Source organism: Harpia harpyja, chromosome 5, assembly GCF_026419915.1.
Source record: "Harpia harpyja isolate bHarHar1 chromosome 5, bHarHar1 primary haplotype, whole genome shotgun sequence".
Classification (NCBI taxonomy): Eukaryota; Metazoa; Chordata; class Aves; order Accipitriformes; family Accipitridae; genus Harpia; species Harpia harpyja.
The window spans coordinates 20,601,302-20,627,172 of NC_068944.1; the positions used below are offsets into that span (position 1 = coordinate 20,601,302).

At 39.0% G+C, this 25,871-nt stretch overlaps 1 protein-coding gene and 1 long non-coding RNA gene across 4 annotated transcripts; one reads left to right on the top strand and one right to left on the bottom strand.

Moving 5' to 3' along the window:
* Positions 1-5,814: 5,814 nt before the first annotated feature.
* On the top strand, positions 5,815-20,202 carry NDUFV2 (NADH:ubiquinone oxidoreductase core subunit V2). Its single transcript, XM_052787813.1, has 8 exons — positions 5,815-5,984; positions 8,019-8,084; positions 14,064-14,126; positions 14,217-14,333; positions 15,919-16,087; positions 17,494-17,603; positions 18,443-18,519; positions 20,046-20,202. The coding sequence occupies exons 1-8, from the start codon at positions 5,838-5,840 to the stop codon at positions 20,137-20,139; spliced, it is 843 nt and encodes a 280-aa protein (XP_052643773.1). The 5' UTR covers positions 5,815-5,837; the 3' UTR covers positions 20,140-20,202.
* On the bottom strand, positions 9,896-25,125 carry LOC128142110 (uncharacterized). Of its 3 annotated transcripts, none has more exons than XR_008235266.1 (3): positions 21,542-25,125; positions 15,075-15,119; positions 9,896-13,521 (listed from the first exon to the last, which is right to left on the bottom strand). It is a non-coding gene; the product is annotated as an uncharacterized LOC128142110 (long non-coding RNA). The 3 variants fall into 3 exon arrangements; XR_008235267.1 differs by having other exon boundaries at positions 14,039-15,119; XR_008235268.1 differs by having other exon boundaries at positions 9,896-13,384; positions 13,463-15,119.
* Positions 25,126-25,871: the final 746 nt, after the last annotated feature.

Below are 25,871 nucleotides of genomic sequence, written 5' to 3' on the forward strand. Positions count from 1 at the left end.
GGGATGCTAGAGGCTGCAACATCACTGGTTGCATTTGGTCAGCACCCTGAAGCCCAGCTTATGAATCAAGGGCCATGCCACAGGGACTGCTGTGTTACTTGGAGCTTGTTAAAGCAAGTAGAGCAACATTCAGACTCCCATGTCTGCCAGCACAAGATGTGAGGTTCACAGGCACTGTGGGAGGAAGACATAAAAAATAAATGAGCTAAATAATGAAGACTAGTTGTACCTAATTATAGTTCTAGCTGCCCTTTTGAATAAAGAAAGTTCAAAGCTGCTGCAAAAAGGTGCTGATCCCTTTTTTTAACGGTGTTTGAACTTCACGGATGATTAACACGAGAAAGTCAGGAGATGCCAATGGAAGTCACACCAGCTTTTCAAAGCCTTGTTGAAGAGAGAAGCAGCATCTCTTACAGCAGTTTATTTGCACATCAAAACATTCTTAAGCTTAAATTAATATTTAGCCTGAATACAGAAGCAATGTAAGAATTAAAATTAAATTGTGTAGACTATTCGGAAGCTCCTCTTCCTTACAGTTTTTGGTACCTGACTTGAGAGACTAACTTAGGAAAGTAGCTGTTCAGGCTCTGTACATAGGCAGGAGAGAGTAGGTTAACTACAGAAGGAGTGCAAGTTCCTAGCCTGAGCATTTAAGTGTCCAATGCTAAGTGTGTGAATGCATTTACCTCCTCATCTCTATTAATAGTTTAATTGAGAAGCATTTGTTTCTAGTTTCCTTCCCATGCTGCAAACCAGGGATTATGAATGCTTGATCACTGGGAACTGAATTTCTCTCAGACTAGTGGGAAAAACATGGTCCATGGAATAGGATGCCAGGTTATAGGTTGGTGGACTTGTGTTCTTTTCCAGCTCTTGGTGACTTCTTGTGACTAACCAGGGGTCAGTACACATTTGCGTCACATCTTCCTATCTGTAAAATAAATACAGTAATTCCTAATCACATTCTAAAAGAGGTCTTCATCTTTGGAGAACAAAGTCTTAATTATATACCAACTACAATTATGTCATTCCCGGCACAAATATCTATCTGTATGGGCACATTTTAAGTTATTGTTATATATTTCTAAATAATGTGAGTAATAGAAATAAAGGACAGTTTAAATTCTTTCTAAACTTTAAGTGCATTGCATTTCCACTTTCATACATAATGTGAAATGTACTTCCACATAAAGGTGAAATTTAAACTGCTGCAGCATATTGAAACAACTGGATTTGTAGAAAGTACAAATCTAATCAAGGGACTTATAAAATTGGACAATGCCTTTGTGCAAATATTAAACAGCATTAAGATGTTTTTCATCATCCCTTATTCTATCAGTGGAAGAATGTTTCGTATTGATGCATAAGCTTGGTCGTTAGACCTCAGTAACACTAAAGCAACATCTAGGAACATAAGCAATGTGTAGGCATGTTGAATAAAGTGCAGTGTGTCATAAAAGAAGTACATGGTAAAGAAAAAAAACTGCAGTGTGTCATAAAAGTACATGGTGAAGAAAAAACTTATCATGTGTTGCTAATCTGTAATGCCATCTGTATATAGTACAGACTATATCATGAAGGAATGCCAACAAGTCATCTTTGAAGTTAAGCACAGATTACTTTTATATTTAAACATATATCAAACTTCATGATAGAAAACAAAATAACTGGCTAAACCATTTATTAATATTTTACTGAGTTCATGTCCCCACAGCTAATGCAAAACTTCCTCTTATTCATTCAGTGGGTATTGTAAAAGGATGCTGAGGTTACAAGCATTTTATCTGCATTAGGTACACAATACGGCTTGAGCCTATTTTCATTGTCATTCTCCATCACTTACTGGTACTGCTACCATTTGCTTCAAGCAAACTGTAGAACAGAGATGCAAATTTATCATCTCTAGTACTCAGGCCATGGAAGCAAAGTGATCATCAACAAAAGAACTGAAATATATTTGTTGTATCCAGTGGGTTGTGAAAGCTCATATCTCACAAACCAGTGGGCCTGGTCCTCAGATGAGGAAAATCTGATCAGTTCTCTCTCCTTCAGTGGAGCTATACCAGTTTCCATGAGCACAGAGGGTATGGGCAGTTACCTATGGCAGTGTCATGCTCCTTCTTTATAAATGTCTTTTCAGATGCTCTAACACCTACTACACCTTCCAGATTTTTCTGGTATAGTAAGGACTATTATCATCCCAGACAGCCTCCCCCTACAGCAGTATTCCCTGGCATTCACTTCCAGTTTGGTTCTTAATTGTTATTCAGCACTGTGGCTAAGTAACTGTGGCTTGGGTTTTTTTCCCATGTTCCAGGTGCCTTCTCATTTTCTTTCCAGTCTCTATCCTTCTGCAGTTATTTCTCTGAAGAAAAATGTTCTGCAAAAGTGGTTTCATGTACAACCTCAACACTACCCATACAGTCATCTTTTGTTGGAAGAGTTCCTTCTATGATGCTAATAAACATTCATTTTAATATTTACAGTTCTTGGGTGAGTGTGTTAAGCAGGCAGTTAATTGCCTGCTTTGTCTCTACTTTGCTTACAGAAATAGGTCTCAGATCATACTTTATACTAATTCTGCTCTGTAGTACATATATTTTTTTGATTAATTAAATCTAATCTATCACAAAGATGGCCACACTTTTTAACTGAAACACTCCTGGGTATATAAGCCCGTATTTTGTACAGTGTTGCAATGGGAAGATTGCAACTGAGAATGTTTTGTTTTCCAATGTTTTTAGGTCTTAATTATTTAATATGATCTCTTCTGTTTGTCCCCTGTGTTTTCACACTTCTTAAAATAGATCACTGTGCTGGTTAAATACGAACATACTAATGTATAACACTGAGGTTTCAGAAAGGTCTTAATAGCCTTTTTTTTTCTTTTTCTTTTTTACATAGTTGACAGCAGAGCTGACTGAAGGTGTTTTAATGTGATAAGAAGCCTGTGATACCATTTGATAGTATTTATGTTCTCTCCAGATGACCTGTGTTCAGAAAAATCTCTTCAAATGGCTTGCCAACATTCACAGTCCCTACACTGCAAATTACTTACTATTTATATTAGTTAATGTTACAGCATGTATCATAAAATAATTAAAATTGAATGTTTTCAAGTATGACTGGTTAATATTACTTGTACTGCTATGGCTGGACGTACTACTTTTGAATGTCAGAAAATATACACTGAATGCCTGTACATGAATAATGGATTGAAGATTAATGAAAGCTGATTTGTTTATTTTTGTATTTCAAGATGCAGAGCAATGTAACAGTCATTAAATATCCCTTGTATATTTCCATTTAAAACAAGAGCCTGAAAGCAATTATTTGGCATAATGCATACTAATAAATAAATCCAATGTCACAGTAAATAATTATTTGATTGCAAGAATAATTACCTAGCCTACATTTGCAGAAAACAATAGCATTCTCCATCTCTCCCTTATTAGCCCATGGAATTAGAGCTTGTGAGGCTGCTGGGGACAGGGTGCAAAGTTACAGAAACAGGTGGTCTGGCCATTTCTCACCCGTCCTTGCACACCTGCCCTACTGGAGACATAGGCACAAGTACATCATCTGCTGCATTTCCAGACCCTTGTCAAAAAAGTAAACACAGGGGGTCTTGTTCTCCTTAATGCAGCTTCCCTTATTGATGGGTCACACTGGAAAGGTAGTTGTCTGAAATCATTGTGGTCCATAAAAGACCCTCTTAGGTATCACTGGCAGTTTGAGCAGTTGCATGCACGTGCTTTGTGGTGCTGCACCAGGCCCTGCATGAAACAGACTTTGGCACTTCAGTGCATGCAGAAGGCAGAACGCACAAAGCAACAGGCAAGTCTGCAGATCGCTGCAGATACTGTACTCCCATTCAGGGCCACACTGTTTTTTTAGTACTGTCATCTGATAAATAGACTGAGTTTAAATTACAAATGCTTCCAAATGCTTTTTTCCTTGTTTACTAACACACTTACGAAGTCCAACTGAAAAATGTGTATTGGGCTAACATATAACTAATAAATTACTGTAATTATATATTTTATAAAATAAAAATGAATGTTTATTAATTTACCTGCACAGGAACAGTCCCTGAATCTAATCATACATGGCCTTTGCTATTCTTAGACTGTATGCCTAGGGCAGATTCTCAACAGGATGTAAAATTTTGGCTTAGCAATGGAATCTGTAATCTGTGCTTGAACATTGCTGCACCATTATACTTGCTCTGCTTTAGGCAGTCTTTCAAGTGTTTTAAGAATTCATCTCAGGGTAGTATACAAGTACAGAAATGAGGTTTATAAGCGACTAAATAATTAGTGAAAACAAATCAATGAAAATATCAAATACTGGTAGCAGCACTTAAATTACAAATGCTGATAGTAGCTCTCAGCATTGAGGAAATGAAGAATAAGGAGCAGGAAGACAACCACTGACTACATTAAACCCAAATGTAAAAGGCAGTAGTCTAACCAGAGAGCTAGTCCCACATCCTACCTGATCTGTGCAAATGAAGTGTGTTCTGTTAAAAGGACATTAATTACAGTAACAGTTGCCAAATATATACATACACATATTCGTGTATGTCTGTATATATGCAGTTATCTGAAACAGTAGTAAGGACCTTGTTCCAATTGTTCTAATATGTGCACTGCATAGTGTTTGGGGCTTTGTCTAGAGCTATCTGTTGAGATGTACTGGGGCTCTTGTCTCACCATACACACAGGTTTCTTTACAGGTGCCTGCCACGTGCAACTACATAGGCATAGCCACCGTAGTTCTCTCTAACCTGGCCTTTTGTCCCAACAAGTGCCCTGATAGATCATTTTATCAGTATGAATCCATGATGTAATCATGAAATCTTTTTAATAAAATTAACTTTGCTCTAGTGTAGTTAATCCTGCCTTTCTGAATGTTTATATGAAGTAAAAAAGGGCCTTTCAACATAAATAAGCAGATGAAAAATAAGTTAACATGTTGGATGAAAGAAAACACTGTAAGGAAAGCTGAATTTTTGTTTTATCTTGTATTTACTAAAAGTACTTGATATTCATAGCGTCAGCTAGCAGATCACTACAATTTTTGCAAAAGTAAAATATATGTGCATAGTTTTTCACTACGCACCGCATGAATTTAATAAGGCTGCATCACGGAGAGCCAGGATAGACGAGAGGGTGGTGAGCGCAGGGGAGAGCCTCCTCGGAGGAAAGGATATGGTTAAGAGATGTTGGAACATCAGCTGATGCTCTGCGAATCTGAAATGCCGAGTACTCATTGATATAAAATACTTCCTTCTTAGCTGTTATTTGAAAAATGTTAATTTATTTTACAGTGAAAAAGATACATTTGTATTCCTCGTCGCAAGACCTGAATGCCGGTCAACAAAACTGGGTAGAAACGAGGTAAATGGAGGACCAAAAAAACCTCACCGGTTTCTGCAATTTCCCCCTGTTTATTACAGATACTTCCTTTCCAAACAAATTTTTTTCACACTGATGCATGTCACAAAAGGTTAAAATTCACTGGTACAGGTCTTGTGGTTTGCTTCCGTTATTCGATGCAAACCTTGTACGTCTGAGAGGACAGGAATCCCACATCTGCAGGAAGGACAGTCTGGATAACGTCTCCTTCCAGAGCAGGCAGTCGTGATACCTGACAGCGCAGTAAAGCGTGCGGAGACCCGCTCCTGCTGGACGAGCAGCCATCACAAGGGAAGCCTCGAACCGCCAACGGCCGCTGCGCGCCGCCGCGCGCCCGCGCTCAGCCAGCGCGCTCCCGCCGACGCGGCCGGCCGGCGGGCGCGCGCGCCCCCGCGCGCAGCCGGGCGTCACCGGCGCATGCGCGGGGTGGGTCTCCTTGCTGCTGCGCGGAGGGCGAGCGTAGGCCTCAAGGAGAAGGAAGAGAGGGTGGGCGGAGGGTTGCCGCTTGTTGCCGTCGCCGCCATGTTCCTGTGTGCTCCCCTGCGGGCCGCGGCCGCGCGATCGGTAAGGGGGAGGCTGCTGCGGCGACGCGTCTGTCCCCGCCGGTCGGGGCAGGGCGCCCGCTCGGCTGGAGGAGGCCGCGGGAGAAAAGGGAGCCCGCGGCGGGGAGGGGGTGGGCGGGCAGCGGGGCCCCGTGGCGGGGCCCGGCTTCGGGGAAGAAAGCCCGGCGCAGCCGGTGAACGGGCGCCGCTGCCGGGTGTCTCCCTCGCGGCCCCGGGGCCTGCCGGACTTGCCTGACCGGCTCTAGAGTTGCACTGCTTGCCTCAAGTGAAAAAGGCTCTAGCAGTAACTGCTTGGTGCTTACTGCAGGTTATTGGGAAGCTTCACAGGTGGAAATAGTGTTTCTGTCTTGCCCATGTATGTAAGATTAACCATTGGAAGGAAAACCCTTAAGTTTGTTTTTCAATCCGATTGTTTTTCACACCAATTGAAATCCTTTAGGCCAGTGCAAAAAATGGGGTCTTGTCCTAGTTGTTGAAGTCTGAAATTACAGATTCTGGTTCTTGGAAACAGTACAGCATCTTTCGATAGAATAAAGGGTTTTCATCTGAAGTGCTACTCTTGGTAGGAGACTGCCTCTTACAGCGACAAACCTGAGGCTTACAATGTGGTGGTGGTCCCTTCACAGCCAAAACTCCATGTGTTCTATTTACTTAGCATTTAGTAGGTCTTGTACCGGAGCATCAAATTCTCATTTATATGCTCCTTTCAGCATTGTCTACAGAATTTCAGCTGTATTTGCACGCTCTACTTACACTTTTTAGTCCTTTGTCTGAATTTTACATGTTGTCTGGTTCACAGAGGGCACTCAAATTGGCATGCCGGTGCAGTTCATTTGATGTGCTTCATGTTAGTTGATAAGGGCAACAGGCCGAGGGTCTCCTGGAAGGGGTGGCACACAGGAATGATCTGCAATCCACAGAGTTGTTAATGTATCCCACAATTCATTTTGGCCTCTGACAAAGAATGGCAGGAGATAAATTGCTTTCCTGGCTGCTGCTTTCAGCTGAGCCAGAAGTGGAGAGCAAAGAGGAAGTAGGTGCATACAACATAATACACGTAACTGCATAGCAAATCCAGTGCTTCCTGGAAGGGCTGATCATATCACAGGGAAAGACTGCAGCCATCGTGTGAAACTATGCTGCAGGCAAAGCTACATGATCTGCTGCTGAAAAGATTGAGCTGATTAGGTTGCTGTAGTTCACTGGTACCTTGGCTTTGATTTCAGATCTGACCTCATGCCTGTATTTTTGCTAGTTTGATGCTGATCCACTTAAAATGCCACAGATTTTATACAGTAACAGAAATTAAGTAGTTAAGGGGGGATTTTTTTTTTTAAATATGCTATACTTCTCTTACTTTAAGAACTCTCAAAATTGGTCTAGAGTTCAATATAAAAATGAATATAAAATTAAATTTATAGAATGTTTGCTTATGACAAGATAATATAATCAAATGATTTTAGTAATACTGGCTAGAATCCGGCAATCTTGATCTGTTTTGGCATGACACATCTAGACAGAGAACAGCTGAACATAACCTGCATATGGCTCTTATGTCCTTTTGATATTTCAGGTTCTTAACTTTGTTCTCTTATGCCTGATCTCACTGTTCAGTTAGATAAAATCTGAAGAAGCTTGTAAATGCTTACTAGAGAAGAACCTCAATAATGGTACTTTCTGCAAACTTTTTAAAGGATGTACTATAAAGTAACAAATTGGAAGATTCTTCATTAAATATTTGATGAGAATTTGTATTCAAGGCAGTTAGATTAAACTGTGGCAGAGTATTATCTCTTTGAAGTTAACTCCTTTAACTTCTACACTGTCTGAAATGGTCAAGATGAGTTAAGAGATGTGCTCTTGTACTAGTACAGGAGAGCCCTTAATATTCTTCTCTTGACTTAATTCAAATTATTAGTGATGACATTAGAATTAATGGCTTACAATTAGAGTAGAAATCAAGCTGGTTCTGAAAGCAGTCTCTAGCAGTTATGTAAATTATTAACTATTAATACTATCTGCTTTTTGTTTGTAGATAAGACAAATTCGATACTTACATAGAACAGCAGTGTGCAATGCCAGTGGAGGAACCTTATTTGTGGTAAGTAATTTTCTACCTTACTGGAAGGGGGATGTGTAAGAAGAGTTTGGCATATACTTGTTTTAATCTGCCTAAAAGATTCTGATGGGCAGAGCTTGCTCTAGAAGCCTGCTGGAATTTACAAAAAAAGCATTTTTTCAGTAGAACTTCTTATTAGAGCGGCGATAGAGTATCAAAAGGTTTTATTTTAGTTTTTTGGCCTTGTGTTTCTTACACAGTGAAGACTCTTGTTTATTAATAGTAATGGTGATATTAGCAGTATTTGTGTGTGATTGAAGATGAGACTTTGTTTAAACTTATTTCATTATAAAACAGTTCTTGTTTTCTTTTTTTATTGAAGTTAATTGAGTTTGTAATTGAAGCCCATGAAACTTTTTGCAGGTGCAATTTCTTGATTTCGAAAATTTGCCACAGAATTACCCTTACATCCAGGTCTAGCCCTGTTCACTAGCATATGAAAAGTGTAGTGCTTGTTCATATTATATGTCATATAGCATGTTGCATAATGATTTATAATTGAGGCCATTAGGCATTATCATAATACGTATAAATAGCAATAGTGATTGCAAAAAAACCCCAAACCCCAAATTTAAATGTGTAAAGCAGATGTGTTTTCTGTCTGCCTCTAAAGAGAACCTGAAGCATCTCAGAGGTATATTCTGTCCCATTCTGTTCCATTCAGAGCTTTATCTAGTCTGCAATTCAACAGCTGAATAATTTTGCATTTTTCCAACATGTAGTAGAAATCAGCACTTCACTAGAGAATTGACCACTGCATTGGAAGCAGGTGCTCAGCATTTTTAGACAGATTTTTTGTGTTGCTGTTGTTGCCTTTCTGCAGCTGTCTACACCTTTTCTCATAAGATGAAGTTAATGGGATTACAGTACATGCTTCGTATACTTTCCAGAAAACTGAACAGGCATTGATGATTTATGGAGTGAGAGCTGGTATTCAATGAATAGAAGAAGTGGTGTAGGCCAACAACTTAGGAAACTTCAAGTGTAGTTTGAGGTTGATGAAGACAGGCAAAAGGTGGTGTTGGCACCCTAATGGATATGGTGCCTGGCATATGAAGCTAGATAGCCTTCTAAATTCTCCAGGCATTTTTCAAGATTTATGTAACTGCTTAAATTATTTGCTGGAGGGAGGAGCCTGAAAATAGAGAAAGGGAAGTAGAAAAGAAAGAGTGTGTTTTAGTTAGCTACTTGTGATATTCAGCGCTCTTATTTAATAGCATCATTCACTCCTTTTAGTTTTATTCCACAACAGAATTTTTGCTAGTAGAGCATAGGAAATTGTTTGTGTGGGGGTTTGTTTTATGGTTTGTTTTTTTTTAATACAGTAATATTCTTCTGTGAAGTAAAAGGCTATGGGAAGAAGATAGTTGGATGTCACTGTGTGTGCGTGTAATTGTTTGCCCTAACTATAACTAAAAACTTTCAGAGCAAATTTCAGATGTTATTTAACACAGCAAATTTCAGGGGAAACTCTTCCTGCTGAGTTGAGCTGAAGGCATTATTGTAACCAACACTAAGTGTTTGTATACAGTCAAAAAATGGGGCACTTTTTTCCCCAGATTTCTGTAGGGAAAACATGTTAGAAAAAGTTTTAGTTTTCTGGAATATTACAAGCAGATGAAGTGTCAAAGGTTGTTTAAAACTGCTTGTGGAGGAGTAGTAGGCTTACCCAGGAGTAACTCTAACCTGTTGTGGTGGTCCTCTTTGTATGTCAATTTACATGAGTGTCTTGGTTTTGTTTTGCAAAGCATATTGGTGCTTCTGGTTGCACATTCCATATAGGAAATCTATAGGTGAGGAAGAGAAATGCATACAGCATATTTGTTTTGTAACAGCAGGGGGACACGCTGGCAGGGGACCTGGTTGTCTTAAAAGCTAGTATTAAAAGGCAGTGCTGATTTGCACGCCCTTGTATCCCTTTGCAAACTTTTTTCATGCAAGTTTTTTCTTTACATGTTATCAGAAATATACAGAAATAAGAAAACTTCTACTGAAACTCCTTTTTATTCTGAAACAGCCAAGAAGAGACTTTCCCAACAATTAAACTCAGTCTGGTGCCATCACAGGCAGCTAGATCACACTCCCAGAAATGTGTATCAAGTTTAAAACTAGGTAGATTGTTTGCCCATTGTAACCTAAGAGAGCTGTTCCAAATCTATCATGTTTCTGATGGCTAGGAAAGGCCTGATTTCAAAGATACTTTTATTTATAATAGTTACCTTTATTTCTTTAAACATGCCTTCTCTATTTTTAACTTCTATCTGTCTTTAGCCTCCTTAACAGCTAAAACTTAACTGTTCTACTTTGTGGTTTTCAACACAGGGACTGAGTTTCCTTAACACATTGACTGCCCTGATGTGGGCTTTGTCATAGGGCTGCACGGGATTCAGTACAGAAGGTTAGATAATTGCTATATTATAGTTTTAGTTACTTGTGAAGATGGTCAGTGAAATACTTGGGTCTGAGAGCACTTCTACCATTCTTAACTTAAGAAGGTTTATATCTTGAGTTTTGCTGGAATAGTGAATGTAGAGTACTTTACCCTTGGAGGGGAAGTAATAAATTTCTTTCAGTTGCTGATTTGATTGGGACTTTTAACAGGTTGTTGCCCTAAACATCTATTCCCCTGCATACCACACAGTTCTCTCATTTTGGTTTACAGTGTTTTGGACTAATGTTTACCACAGGTAAACAGGCATAGGTCAAGTTTCAGGCCGACTTTTTTGCAGTATACATGAAAGCTCAATTATTCTAGTTATTCTACTGTAATTCTTCAGCACTCTTTAATAATTCTCTCTGTCAAGAAAGACAGATGATTAAATCACTGAAAAAGAATAATAAAATGGCCCAGGTTGGTGTAGCAAAAAGAATGAGATGAACATTCAGCAGCCTTAGTACCTTCCATGAGAGAGTACCATCATCTGTGGGGGCAGTGTGGCTTTGGTAGGCCTTCACAGTGCAGTTGTTCACACTTCAAGTAGGTTAGGCTGAATGTTGCAATAGAAATGTGATACAGTCAAGCTATGCATAGAATGAAAACATACTGTGTAAGACTTCAGGAAATTGGGGAGCACAAGAAGGGAATTGGGAAAAAAAGCATGGCTAGAATTTGACCTTGCTTTTCTACAAATTGCTGTAGTTGGTACAGACATAATTGTACTTACTTTGTGTATAGAGGAAGCCTTAATGTATCAGTTTCTTTTTATGAGCATCTGTTATATGAGGAAGGGTTGAGAGAGCTGGGACTGTTAGAGAAGACTGGGGGAGGAGGGATCTTACCAATGCCTATAAATACCTGAAGGGAGGGTGCAAAGAAGATGGAGCCAGGCTCTTTTTAGTGGTGCCCAGTGACAGAGCCAGAGACAATGGCCTCGGAGAACATCAGCCAACACTTTTTTACTGTGAGGGTGACCAAGCACTGGCACAGGTTGCCCAGGGAGGTTGTGGAGTCTCCCACCTTGGAGTTACTCAGGAGAAGCTGTCTGGACATGGTCCTGGGCAACCAGCTCTGGGTGGCTTTGCGTGAGCAGGGGGGTTTGGGCCAGACAACCTCCAGAGGTCCCTTCCAACCTCAACCACTCTGTGATTTAACATAGTATTCCTTCCAATACTGTGTCCTTAATTCTGATCTTGTTCTCCAGAATCTGTGTCCTAAGAAAAGGCAGAAATGCACCGATACCATTTAGGAGCAAATCAGCTCATGCAAGTCTCAGATAAATGGTGCGTCATCAGACAAATGGAATACTAGGGAACATGTGACTGACAAATTCCTAACAGCTCAGTAGACCTAGAACTCTGTTAGCTACTGATGAAAACTATCAAGCTCTCTACAGCACAGAATGAGATGAAGCCCATTTAGGAAAATGGAAAACAAAAAAAGGTGACATGATCTTATTTAGTATTCACCTGTGCTGTAGGCTTTAAAACACATTTTGGGGCCTTGCTGCACAGAACTGACTGTGTGGCAAACTAGCTTCAGATATAAAGTCTTTATTATTCCTCCTCACATGTAGGCTATTTAAGGATACCAGTTTAGAGATGATACACTGAAAAGAAGAGCTGTTGTAGACAAAGGAGGAGATTTTAATAAATCAAATATACTTACTTGCAAAAGAAATTGAGATGAAGTACAACTGTAACTATCAAATAGCTATGGAAGGCAAAATAGCAGACTGAAATAAAATGGGTATGCAAATTTGAGAAGGAAAAGTTAAGTTATGTAAGTACTTATCATGAATCATGGATTTGATCTGTGCAGCTAAGACATAGAACAGGTCTGTAAGGGGAAAAAAAATTAAAAGTTGCACGGTATTCCCAATTAGTTTTTCCTCCATCAGCCTCTTTTTGAGAACTTTCTTTAAAATTGGTAGAAAACCCTCAGCAACACTACATATGAGGAGTCAAATCCTGTATCTGGAAGGGTCAGTCTAAAATAGTGGCAATTGTGTTCTTAAAAGCTGTTTTATGTTACCTTGTAGACCACACAATAAGCAATAAATTCATACTTAATAAAATATTAGTGTGTTCAAAGGATATTGATTATCCTTCTGCAATGCCTTTTATTAGGGGAAAGTCGTCCTTAGTGGAGAAGTATATATTGACTGTAGTTTTATATTTGACTTGGAACTGTGGTAGGGGTACAAGCTCTCAAATTGATGGGAGCAGTAGTACTGTCTGCTCTAGGATATAGACAGGATAAGCAAAGGGAATCTCTCATTAGACTAACAGTTATAATTCAAGTTTTTGGCCTTTCAATATTTCCATATTAATTTCTAAATCCAGGAATAGCTATGGACCATACATATTTTAAGTTCTGCACTGATGACAGTCTTTCAGTATGCAAGTATCTTGCAATGTTAAGATTTTTCATTAAATCCTTCACTGCTTAATATGAACACAGCGTGGAAACTACAAAATCACCCTAGATTACTTGAGAAAATGATCGAAGTGAAAGCCAGTGGAGTGGATTTCTTTCTCCTAAATATATTTTTAAAGCTTTTATCATTAGCTGGTTGTAGATTACTTTTAACATCAAGCCTCAAGTATAGCTTGCATTTTCCCCCAAACTTTCCATTTAATTTGAAACTTTCTCAATTTGAAAACTGTATAAAGTTTGGAATGAAACTTAGCTATGAGTGTTTCAAGGATACCATAATGAGCTGCTTAGAGGTAACTGAAAATTTTGGGCAGGAAGTTTTTCTGGTGGATAAGGATTTTCATCAGAACTAAGATTTTATTATAGGAAAATGTCACTTTCTTCAAGACTTCCAAATTTGTATTTTCTGAAAATAGAAGCACTAATTTCAATTCGATGTTTCCCTAGAAGACCACCTTAAAAATAATATAATATAATAGAATACCTTATTTTGGAAATATTAATTCAAAATTCTGCTTCTTCCATTCTGATTCACAGTTGTATCTAAAATTAGAATGTTGAAATCCATTACAAATCAAAAGAATATGTTAAAATGGATTAATGTGTGTTTGGATGTGCAAATGTTTTAGTTGTATAGCAAGCTTCTTGATGAATTTTGAAGTTTTTACAGTTAATGCCTCATGGTGAAAGAAAAAAATGGGCTGCTGTTTAAGTCCCTTGTTGTTTATTAAGGTATTAACCAGAGGACTGTGATGAGTTTGAACATAATTGCTAAACTGTATTAAGTGTTAAAAAAAAGTATATTTTGATAACACCATATTCCTCAAGAAATGTTTTTAATAGGAAATAACAGGAATAAGTCATTATTTTTAGGAGTGACGAAATAATTATCAAAATTTTTTATAACTTTCCCAGACATATTTAATCATTTGACTACTATGAAATTTTTATCTGGAATATATCAGTTTTATTCAAGCAACTCAACTGTTACTGTCTAATGAGAAGATGTTTTATAACAGTAAATCTGTCCTGAATAATTTCCTGACAGCCCTATTTTTACATGTTTTCTTTTTCTTTTCCTGAAGCACAGAGATAGTCCTGAAAATAATCCAGATACTCCATTTGAGTTCACACCTGAAAACCAAAAGGTATGCGGACAAAAAAAGTTAAATACACAGACTTTTGTCTTTAGATCAATACTGATACTTTTTTTTTTTCCCCCTTTTCCCTTTAAAAAGCGAATAGAAGCAATCATAAACAACTACCCAGGGGGACACAAGTCTGCAGCTGTCATGGCAGTACTAGATTTGGCCCAAAGACAGCATGGATGGTTGCCCATATCAGCTATGAACAAGGTATTTAGTACTTAATTATCTTATTATGGTTTTCTTTAAATATCTTGCTAGAATATTAGCATTTATTTATCAAAGCGTACTAATGTGGGAATTTACATGTGGCACAGAATTGTGAGAATTCCCTTTGAGACTACATTTTAAAAAATAAAAGGGAAAACTAATGCAGAAAACTCAGGGCTCCATCGTCTACATAATGTTAGCCCATTTACAGACAGAACAAAACAAAAATTATATGAGCCTTATTTAGATAGGCTCTTTTCCTAGAATCATCCTGGAAGTAGGAACAGAAACTTGAAAGATTTTGTTCACTGCTGAATTTGGGGAAAGAAAAAACATAATGATGGTGGGGTTTTTCTCCTCCCAGATTAGTGGCACTACACACATTGCCAGTGTTGTACCTGATCTTTAGGCCTGTAAAGACTTCTGCAGAGCAGTGTTAATGCCTCACAGCAAATGCTCAGTAGACTTATCAAGTTATTTATTAAAATTGTTTCAAAACAAGCAAGTAAGCAACTACACTGCTCCAAAGTGATAGGTTGCATGACAGTAATCAAATACCAAGAAATAAAAAATCCTGGTTTAAATTCATATGAATAAATCTAACATATTTTGTGTTACAATCTGTCATATCATCAGTTTTAAAGTGAAAAGTTTTAAATTCAATCAAGATATGCTAAGTGAGGATTGTGAGCATTACAGAAATTACTGAAGGATTTAAGTGCACATTTAGAGAAAGGCAACTTACCTCTGTACAGTGTAGCATAAAGCCTCAAATCTCCATTAATACTGAATGGGAAAAGTATTTTTGGTTACTTTAAGTTTCAGATTCATACTATGTTTAAAATTATCTTAAGATTTTTAAATGAACAAATATTTTCCATGGTTTGTTATTTGCCTGCAATAGAGACTGGAACATAAAACAGTTACCCTTTTGAAAACAGAGCCAGTTCTCAACCTGAGCAGTTTGCCAGGGTTCTGGGTTAATGAGGTCAGGGATATTTGCACTGGAACTGGCTCCATGGAGATCATGCTTCACTCCCTATTTACTAGCTGTGACATCAATCTGCACCCGTAGCCATGGCATTTCTAAGGCCAGCCCTGGTACATCACAGAACGTGAGACAGACCTGCTTTATCTGAATTAGGTGAGCATAGTACCAGCCTATAAGTACTCCCTTACCGAAAGGCTTATGTGGGTTAGTATGGGCATATCTGTAAAAGTTCATTCATTCATACAGCAGAAGAGCAGTATGAGCTGGAAATGACAATGAAAGCTGCAACCTGTCTGACTTCTTGCATCTAGCTTGTGTGTGATGCTAGATGCTGGAGGGGAATTGACTTGAACTCCTTGCTGTGCTAATCCATGGCTTACTGGAGTTTGTGCTCAAGAAGGGTGACTCCAATCAGAGTAACTCGGGTGTCTTTTCTTGGCATTTGAAAACAGCTGTGCTTTGATACCCATCCCCTCCCTGTTATTTATCTGTTACTGCAGACAGAGGACAGGTGACTACTGAAATGGTTTGTTAAATGGCTTTACTGATGCCCTGTAAGAATTCAATATAGTGTCTGCTTTCCCCTTGTTCCAGGTTGCTGAAATTTTAGAAATGCCTTCCATGAGAGTGTATGAAGTAGCAACCTTCTATACAATGTATAATCGCAAACCTGTTGGGAAATACCATATTCAGGTCTGCACTACCACACCTTGCATGCTGCGAGACTCTGATAGTATTTTAGAAGCCATTAAGAAGAAACTTGGTAGGATACAAATTTGTAATATACTTTTTACATTTTTTTTTTACCTTTGTTTAATGATACTGAAGTAAAGTTTTTCGTATGATGGGGACAGAGCAATAGTATTGAAAATGTGGAGTGAAATCATTGGCGAATAGGTACTAAGCACTTCAAATTTCAGATTTTGTATTCTTTAAGGATTTCAGTACAGTAGAGCAGAAAAGGCCATTGACTGGAGTGCTGTTTAGTGGTCTTAAAAGTGGTTTTAAAGGTAATTTGCCAGGAAATGCATTATTCTAATATGACTCTTGGACTGAGAAATTAAGCCCTATCCCATATATATGAGAGGACTCTGAATGCTATGCACTTTTTTGTAAGCAAAATAAGATTTTTAAGGTATATGCTCTATGAAGGTTGTTTGTGAGGCTTTTTTTTAAGTAAGGTGATAGAATTATAGAATGGTTTGGGCTGGAAGGGACCTTAAAGATCATCCAGTTCCAACCCCCCTGCCATGGGCAGGGACACCTTCCACTAGACCAGGTTGCTCAAAGCCCCATCCAGCCTGGCCTTGAAAGCTTCCAGGGATGGGGCATCCACAACCTCTCTGGGTAACCTGTGCCAGTATCTCACCACCCTCACAGTGAAGAATTTCTTTAGATGAAATTTGTCTTCATGTGTTACTGCAAAGATAGCTTAATTTAACTGAAACTCTTAGCTTGAGAAATAAAAGCATTAAGGATGATTGTGTAGCTCTTACTGAGACTTTATTAGTTTTTTCCCCCCTTCTAATAACTATGGAGGAGAACTGCTTTTCAGCATTCTTCCTTCCATGGAGAATTTTGTTGAAGATCAGACTCCAAGATATTATTTTGGCTAACGTGCCCTCTGGGGAAGGTCTGTATCTGTATCACTAGAACAATAATGTGTCATAGGAGCTAAGTATGTGTACAGAATTGTTCAGGAAATAAGCCTTTATGTATAAACTTGGAAGTCATTTATGAATTTGTAGCTAACTGTTAATGCTTGCATCTTGGTTAATTTGGGAATTCAGTATTCACCACTGTATATTAACACATTTCGTATCAGCACAGGAAAGCTGTGTTTTTCCCTGTTTTTCCATTCTATTGTATTGATAACTAAAAATGTTCCTTAGAGCTGTTACGTTTCTTAGAATTGTCATTTCATGATTATTTGTTAATAAATCATACCTGTAAACGAGGTCTCAAAAATCTATCTGAAGACTGACTTCACAGTTTATTAGAATCTTTTGTTTAATGGAAACATTTTGGACTCATTTAAGAGGATTTAACTATGCAAATGTTTTTAAGGCCAAAATACAAGTAATGAGAAGACTGTGGAGTACTTAGACTCATGCTTTATTAATCATGTTCAATAACCATTGCTGAACCTAGTATTCTTTATTGGTTTAGGTATAAAAGTTGGGGGAACAACACCTGATAAACTCTTCACACTGACAGAAGTGGAATGTTTAGGTGCTTGTGTAAACGCACCGATGGTACAAATAAATGACAATTACTATGTAAGTATTACATTCCCTTTTAAAAGAATAAACTTCTTTGCTGGGTTAATTGTATTTTCACTTGTTTTAGATTCTGAAGTTTTGGTCAGTTACTTTAAATTTCTATTGGCAGGGACAACTTACAATGTAGAGCATCTTTTAGTTTCTTGGCCTCTTGCTGCCATCTGTATCTGTATCACATCGTATCAGTGTATTTTTCCTTTCAGTTACTGTCTTGATTTATACAAGTGGGGTGATGCATTTTTGTGATAGTGGTCTGCCCATAAATCTGGAATTTGTAAAGAGGTATTTGATAAGCTTTGAAAGCACTTTAAAGAAGTCTGTTGGAAAGCCTGGACTGGTTTAACACTATTTTTGAACTTTTAGACTTCTGAATTACAGTTTACTTGGGATGCCATAGACCAAAGGAATTAATGTATTGACTGAATCCAGCTTTTTAAAAAAAAATTATTTTTAAAATATTTTATCACAGTCTGATTAATTTTTTGAGAACTGTTGTCTTGAACTGTACCCACAATTTATTTTTGGTCACAGCTGACACCGTTTTGCAGTATGTGCAGTGGCATGTGTATAGTGGGTCGGCAGAGATCAACTCACTAATGTATCAAGGAAGCTGAAAACACATACGTAAAACAAAAATTTTAACATTAAAATGACAGTAGGCTTTTTAATTGTCCTAATTCTTTAAACCAGTATGTGTGTTTATGGACAGGATCAAAATTACCTATGCTAGTATCACACCCAAGAGAGCCACTAATGTGATGAATTCTGAATCCTGCAATTAGCAGAATTGCTGATTCTTTTTCTGCTTTGTCCATGATTTTTTTTTTTTTTTACAGGAAGATTTGACACCCAAAGATATTGAAGACATAATTGATGAGCTAAAGGCTGGCAAAGTTCCCAAACCTGGCCCAAGGTATGCTATATTGGTATAATACTGGCCAACTACTTGAAGGCTGATCCTTTTGAGAAACTCCATTCCTGTTCCAGTGATTTGAGTTCACAACCTACAGCTAAAAAGCATTCATTAGTTTACTGAACACAATGGCATGCATTCAGTGCCTTTCTATATATTCAAAGCCAAAAAGAACTTGAAAGTACTGAGAAGAGAATTGTCATTTTCTTGATGACTGACTAGAGAGGATGTGCATGAAATGTGAAAAAGGCAATTCTGATTTGGCTTAGTACTTAGTAGGTGAATGATATCACCTGTTGGCATTTTTGTCTAGATCATGTAAATCAACAAATGCCTGTTGTTGTTTGATTTTTTTTTTTTCCTGATTTCTGACGAAACCCAGGAAGATCACAAGTTTGGGAAAGGTTTATTATTTCTGAACTCTTCTTACCTGTTACTTCCCACTGTTCTTTGTTAGTGCAACTACACATATGTTGGTGTGAATGGAGGAATTAATTTGACTTGGGTGTGTTACTGTCCTGGTTTCAGCTGGGATAGAGTTAATTTTCTTTCTAGTAGCTGGTATAGTGTTATGTTTTGGGTTCAGTATGAGAATAATGTTGATAACACACTGATGTTTTCAGTTGCTGCTAAGTAGTGTTTATACTAAGTCAAGGATTTTTCAGCTTCTCATGCCCAGCCAGCAAGAAGGCTGGAGGGGCACAGGAAGTTGGGAGGGGACACAGCCAGGGCAGCTGACCCAAACTGGCCAAAGGGATATTCCATACCAAGTGATGTCATGCCCAGTATATAATCTGGGGGGAGTTGGCCTGGGGGGGTGGCTTGGGAACTAACTGGACGTCAGTCAGCAAGTGGTGAGCAATTGCATTATGCATCCCTTGTTTTGTATATTCCAGTCCTTTTATTATTATTGTAATTTTATTGTAATTTTATTATTATCATCATTATAACTTTCTTCCTTTCTGTTCTACTAAACTGTTCTTGTCTCAACCCACAAGTTTTACCTTTTTTTTTTTTTTTTTTTTCCCCATTTCTCTCCCCCATCCCACTCCGGGGGGGGAGGGGGGAGAATGAGTAAGTGGCTGTGTGGTGCTTAGTGACCAGCTGGGGTTAAACCACAACAGTTACCTCTTCCTATATAGTTTCTATAATGATTTTTTTGAATACAAGAACAATAATCTTTAAAACAATTATAGTTTCCAAACACAGGGAAGCATCTTTAACAAAAGTGTAAGTCCTAAAATTAGATACTGCTTTTGGTATTACAGGGATCAACACCACTTTTAAATGAAGAGAAAACTAGTGGTCCTATCTTGCATTTCAGTTATGAAACTATTTGTTACTACTTGAATTTGGAATCCTTTTGGTTTAGGAGTAGCACCACATATTTCTGAAGGATGAATACGAAGAACGAAAGAAAAAAAAAAGCCTTAAGTCAGATTTGTAACTGTCTTCTATCCAGTGATTAAACAGTATCTGAGGTTATAACAGTACCAGCAATGAATAAAAATGCTTTCATTTTTCAGGAGTGGACGTTTTTCTTGTGAGCCGGCTGGTGGCCTTACTTCTCTGACTGAACCACCCAAAGGACCAGGTTTTGGAGTTCGAGCTGACCTCTAAGGATTTTTGTAATATAGTATGAACTGTCTGAAAAATAATAAAGTAACTTTAATCTCAGTAAAATGATGAACATTCTAATACTTTTTTAAAAAATGAAGGAAGCAACAGCAGTTAGAATACCTAACTTACCACTGTTTTAACTACTGCAAAGCATAATTCTAGATTTTAAGAAAAGTGATTCTGTAGACTGTGAAGTGACTCACTGGAGAAGCAACAAAACTGACTGAATTACAAGTCTGGCAAATGCAAAAGGAAACAAACTGAAAGGAGATTATCTGACAAAACTTCATAGCATGTTACTTTTAACTGCAATTAAACAACAAACAAACACGAAAGGTGATCCAAGCTGTGTTGTGTAAAAAATCTGGTAGGTTCAGTAAGTGGTTCTTCTTGAGTCTAACTCTCTTTACTACCATTCAGTGACCAGGAAAAATGTGAAAAATATCTTTTTTTATCATGTTACAAAAAAACCCAAGCCTGACCCAAATGGCAGGAGTACTCCACTAAAAGTGAACAGCAACAAGAAACCACTTCCTGTACAAATTTATGCAATACAGCCAAGGTATGCAGTTGGGGGAAGACAGAATATACCACGAGAGTTTAATACATGGCTAAGTGTAATATGTGAAACTAGTTATTTGATTGACACATCTTTCTTTGACCTTACTGCAGTGTATCGGCTACTTTTATAATCTGTGTGAAATTGAGGTATTTCTCCTAATAGAAAAAAGTTGAAGATAATTTAAAAAAAAAAAAGACTGCATATTGACACTAAATACATATGCTTGTAAAATATGGCAAATGCTTTATGTATATACACATACATGCATTTCAATGTAAACAAGGAAATGTGAACATGTCTGTCACCTGAGACCATATTGTATCTGCCTCTTTGAAAATCTGCTGTGGAACTTACATTCTTACCACGATTAATGTGATAGATGGAGCTTAATTGTATTATTTATATTGTATTCTATATTTAGTTTGTTTTGATATTCTGATTAACAGTACTTCCTTAAACTAATCTCCCTCTTCTGAGTCAAATTTTGCATTTACAGATTTCCCTGCATAACAATTATCTCATAGAGTTTGTTTGTGCCCCACCTTTATTTCAGGAGGCTCTCTGAAGTTCCTTGATGTATTGTTAAACAAGAAGTGTTACTGTTGGTAGTTCCAAGAGCAAGATAAATACGTATATCATTTGTATGTAAAACTTGCTATCCCTTCTACATTACTAAATTTATAAAATGAAATCATTGAATTGCATACAAATGGAAAAGTAAATTGATAAATAAATACAAGTCATGAGTGAAGCAGTCACCCAATAAGCATGAAAAAAATCTTCTATATAAGTGCTATGGAACACTATGCATATGAGAAAATAGTACATGGATTGAAATACCTGTAGTTGAAAGTTGCTGAATGCTCTTCTGAAAGGTCACTCCAGTATTTCTAATAGCCACACACCTTGTAGCAGGCCAGGCATCTGGCACTATGTGACACTTCTCTAGAGACATGAGATAGCATGTTACATTTTGATGCAGAGAGACTCATTTTAATATACCAGTCTGTAACTAAGTTGTTTGCTTAACTATAACAACAAAGCTGTATTCTAGTTTGTATAGGATTACCTCATTCTAACCTAGTATGAAAGCAGGCAACTATTTTTAAAGTATACACTGAATATAAATGAGGATTTTGCATGCATTGTGGAACTATCATGTGCTACCATTATTCACTTTTTTTATGTAACTCTGATAGGATTGCATAATTGTGTTGAAGGGAAACATGGTTTTAGACCTGCCACGTTTGAAACTTTCAAGCATACAAAAACAAAGCTCTAGAATGCCGGACTCCTCCCATTCATAAAGCTGGACAGGAGGATTTGTTGCCTTATCCCACTTTTCTCCCCATTCATTCCATCTGTACATGAAAATCTTGCTGTTTCATGAGCAGAACATGGATCTCAACAATTTCCCATTTGTTGGAGATCGTTAGTGATGTTCCACAGACAATTATGTCAGTCATTTTGATGCAACATGTAACAGTCTGCCGATCACTTGACTAGAAAAGGGTAACTGACGTTATCCTTATTGCATGGTACAAATCTGATACACCACTGTTTAAGTTGAATATTGTAGGCACCTATAGAACTGAAATATTTGAAGAGAAATAAGCAACTAACCATTACTTTTCTCTCTCATCTTACCCACTTCATTCATCAGTTATACGAGGCTTTATGGTCCTGGGTTTTACATCAAAAAAGTTTGGCAATCATTTTATTAAGATAAATGATTAATGAAAAAATTCACATCATCTGTTACTTCAGGTTTTGTGGAAATTTGAACATTTCAAACTTCAAACGTCTCAGCTAGAGATACAGATTCTGCACTATTTTTTACATGTGGTTGTTTACTATATACAAAGTTATTTTCACAATGATAATCCTCATCACAGTCCTGCTTAAGTTAACAAGGTGATCGTTATGGAAGAGTTCCAGAATAGTGTAAGAATTAATATATCCAAGTTCTCTTTTCTGTTCTTGAATAGCTGCAGATACTACCCTGTGCTTGCTTTTACTGGTAGTATTGAATATTTTAGACAACAAATATTAACAGAACATAATTTCCATTATTCTCAATCCTCAATAGCAGAGGGTTACTAATAGTAATTCTGGGCAGCTGACACTAACCTGTCAAATAATTAAACACTTAAAATTCTGCAGTTTCAATCTACTGGTTAGTATCTTGGATTGTAAGAGTACCAGGTGGCGAGTTAAATGAAAAATGAGTTAACTACAGCAACAGTCAACACATTCCTTAACTGGTAAGGCAGCAGTAACAGAACCGATGCTGTGGTTTTGGTGGTCTTGTTTGCCCCTCTCCCTGAATGAGAGAAAAATGAAAGAATTCACATGCTATATTAATTCTCCAAATGTAAAAGCAGAAGAAAAATAAGTAAAAGAACACCCTTTAACTGGGGAGGAATATAAGACTAACTAGAGAAGATTTTAAGAAAAATAGCTAAAGTCTTGGGAAAGGAAGTGAGATTTAGAACATGGAAGCAGAAGACACACAAAGAATTCACTGGACTGAGTGTGTGGGTGGTGGTGGTTCTTTGGTAAAGATGGAAGAAAGTCTAGCGTAATGAGAAACTCCACTAGATAGCCAATGATGTGTTCAATGTTGGATAACGGAAAGGATTTCTGTGACTTCCACACACCACTAGAAAAATGTTATCTGGAACCATGTTCTGTCATTAAATAGAAAGCAGCAATGAAGTTCAATTCCACCTGTGCAGTACATTAGCCAGGCTCACCAGCTGACCTGCCAGAGGCTAGTGCATATGCTTTCTCCAGCATGACATTTTGCAAGTTCTCAGGGTAAAGTTCTTATTTTTATATTTTTGTATTGCAGTCTTGAAATGCTCAGTCATTCAATTACTAGATTGAACTCAGCAATGACACAGTTCAACCAGATGCTGTGCATGTTTCTTAAGACCAGTAGTTTGCACAGCTGACATTTCACTAGGGAGGGCAGATCAAGGGAAGTGCTACGCACACCAACACAGTGCAGCTACAAAAGCATTTTGCAGCTGTACTGTATGTAAAAGGGAGGGGCTTCTGGAGACAAGGGGAAGAAACTAAGGTAGGGTTAGCAATGAACAATTAACTGACACTTGATTTTTGTTAGTCCAAACAGTAGTTCTTATAAAAGGCTTAAGGAACCATATTTTTTAGTTACTGTTAGATATTACCAAATCTTGGTATCTACTTCAGAAGGTGTTGCTCATGAGACTCCTTCCCCGTTACCTCAGCTGCTGGCTGTGAACACCTACCAACACACAACGAAATCTCAGAACTGCACACTACTTGTGCTGATGCACAAGGACCAGAATGCAGTATTACACCACTGTACTACACCTGTAGCCTGTCATGTTTTAGAGAGTGAATCATCAGTATCATCCCTATATAGTACTGTGTGAAGGAAAAATATTCTACCTTGGGAAACAGTTCTTACTTCACTTATGCTGACAGTCTATAGCTTGCAATCTGCTCACCACCACAAGTGATGACCTCTGTAATCAACCTGACATGAAGTGAATGCAACTCCCTTTGTTAAGTGGTCACGGGTGCTGGCATACTTGCTCCTGGTCAGCTGACAGTACTCACAGTACACTAACAGAATCAAATGAAAAGGCAGGCAGTTGCTTTACAACACAAATAATCTGTACCAGCATTTGTACAGTAAGATTTCTGAAAGCAAGAGAGAGAAGTTTGCCTAAACAATAGGATGTTGTGTAGCATGGGAGTATTCGAGATTTGTGATGCCATTCTCCACCCATGCTGGAACATGATGGGTGGAGATTAGAATATGGGGGAAGTCCACACAATTAGATGGCCTTAATCAAATTAATCTTTTAATTCTGAAAAATTCACCTTTCTGACTTGCGTAGTAAATATTAAGGAGTTCTTGCTTTCTACACAGTAACAAAGTAATCCAGTAGCAGGCTGAGCATGGCAATTAAGACAACATCAAACGGAAGGGCTTTGTTTAGCTGCCTTCTCAAAATGCACCTGACAGCCCACCTATCTTTAGCACCTCGAGAATATTATTCAAGAATCCACACATACAGAACCACACAGATTCTTTAAGCCTTACCACATAATATTATTTTAATAAGCAGATGCAAAACCTTTCACAAATGCAGATGAATGACCCATTTTTAAGGTTGCAACTAGGACTAACATCAGCCTACTTCTGTAACCCCTTTTGATGCCTTTACATGATGTCTGGCTTATTGGTGCAAACGAGACACCCTAAAAAACGAGGGTTTTTTTTGTTTTGAAACCTGGAAGCGGGCCCAAGCATCAAACGGCAGGCTGTGCCGGCCTGCGGGGCTAAGGCTCGCATGCTTCCCGCAGAAGGTCCTGCAGCTCTTTGCCTTCACCCGCCGGGATGCGGAGCGCTGGGGGCGAGCGGCTGCAGGTTGGGTCTCCGCCCAAGCGAGGCGCGGAAGCACTGACCGCGCGCGCCACCAGACGCAGCGGGCTCCTCCTCCCACAGCCGCTCTACGCGGGTGCCCCGAAGGCGATCGGCCCCCTCGGGCTCTCCGGCACCGCGCCACACCCACCTGGCTCCAGGGGCCTCTCCCAAAAGCCGCGGGCCCTCTAACTGCAACCTGCAGGCACGCACCGCTCCTCTCAGCCCTTATGTGACCGCGTACGCTCGGCAGCAAAGCGGCGCTTGCCCGGCAGGGGCAGCGACCCCTCCTTGACCGCTACTGCTCGCGCCCCACCGCACCCGCCTCACTTGGAGGCGCTGCCGCCACCGCGCACGCGCACTGCGCCGCCTGTTAAAACTCACTGCGCCATCGCCTCCGGAAAACCCCTCCCGGGGGAGGGAGCAGCCGCCACAGGTGCAGCGGCCGGGGGGGGGGGGGGCTGGCTGGGATCGTGCCGGTGCCTTTAGGTCGGCTCCCGTCCCTCGCCCCGTCCCTACCCCGCGACCAGGTGCGCCGCAGCCTAGCCGCCGCCGCCACCACTTCCAGAAAGTTCCAGCGGCCGAGGCCAAGAAGGGCGCGGCAGCGCCGGCGCACTGCTTGTGTTCTCCCGTCGCCACCCTCTTCCCTCACGGCCCCCCCCGTCCCCTGGCACCCTGCGAGCCCGTTATTCCCTGTCGCTGGCGCGTGCAGGGGGACGAGGCGCTCTGCCCGCCCAGCAGCGAGGAGCC

Excerpts from the sequence above, each read along its gene's own strand:
- NDUFV2 (XM_052787813.1), top strand. The coding sequence starts at position 5,838 with ATGCGCGGGGTGGGTCTCCTTGCTGCTGCGCGGAGGGCGAGCGTAGGC. Across the intron at positions 14,127-14,216 it reads TCACACCTGAAAACCAAAAG|CGAATAGAAGCAATCATAAA; the intron begins GTATGCGGACAA and ends CCCTTTAAAAAG. Across the intron at positions 18,520-20,045 it reads GTTCCCAAACCTGGCCCAAG|GAGTGGACGTTTTTCTTGTG; the intron begins GTATGCTATATT and ends TTCATTTTTCAG.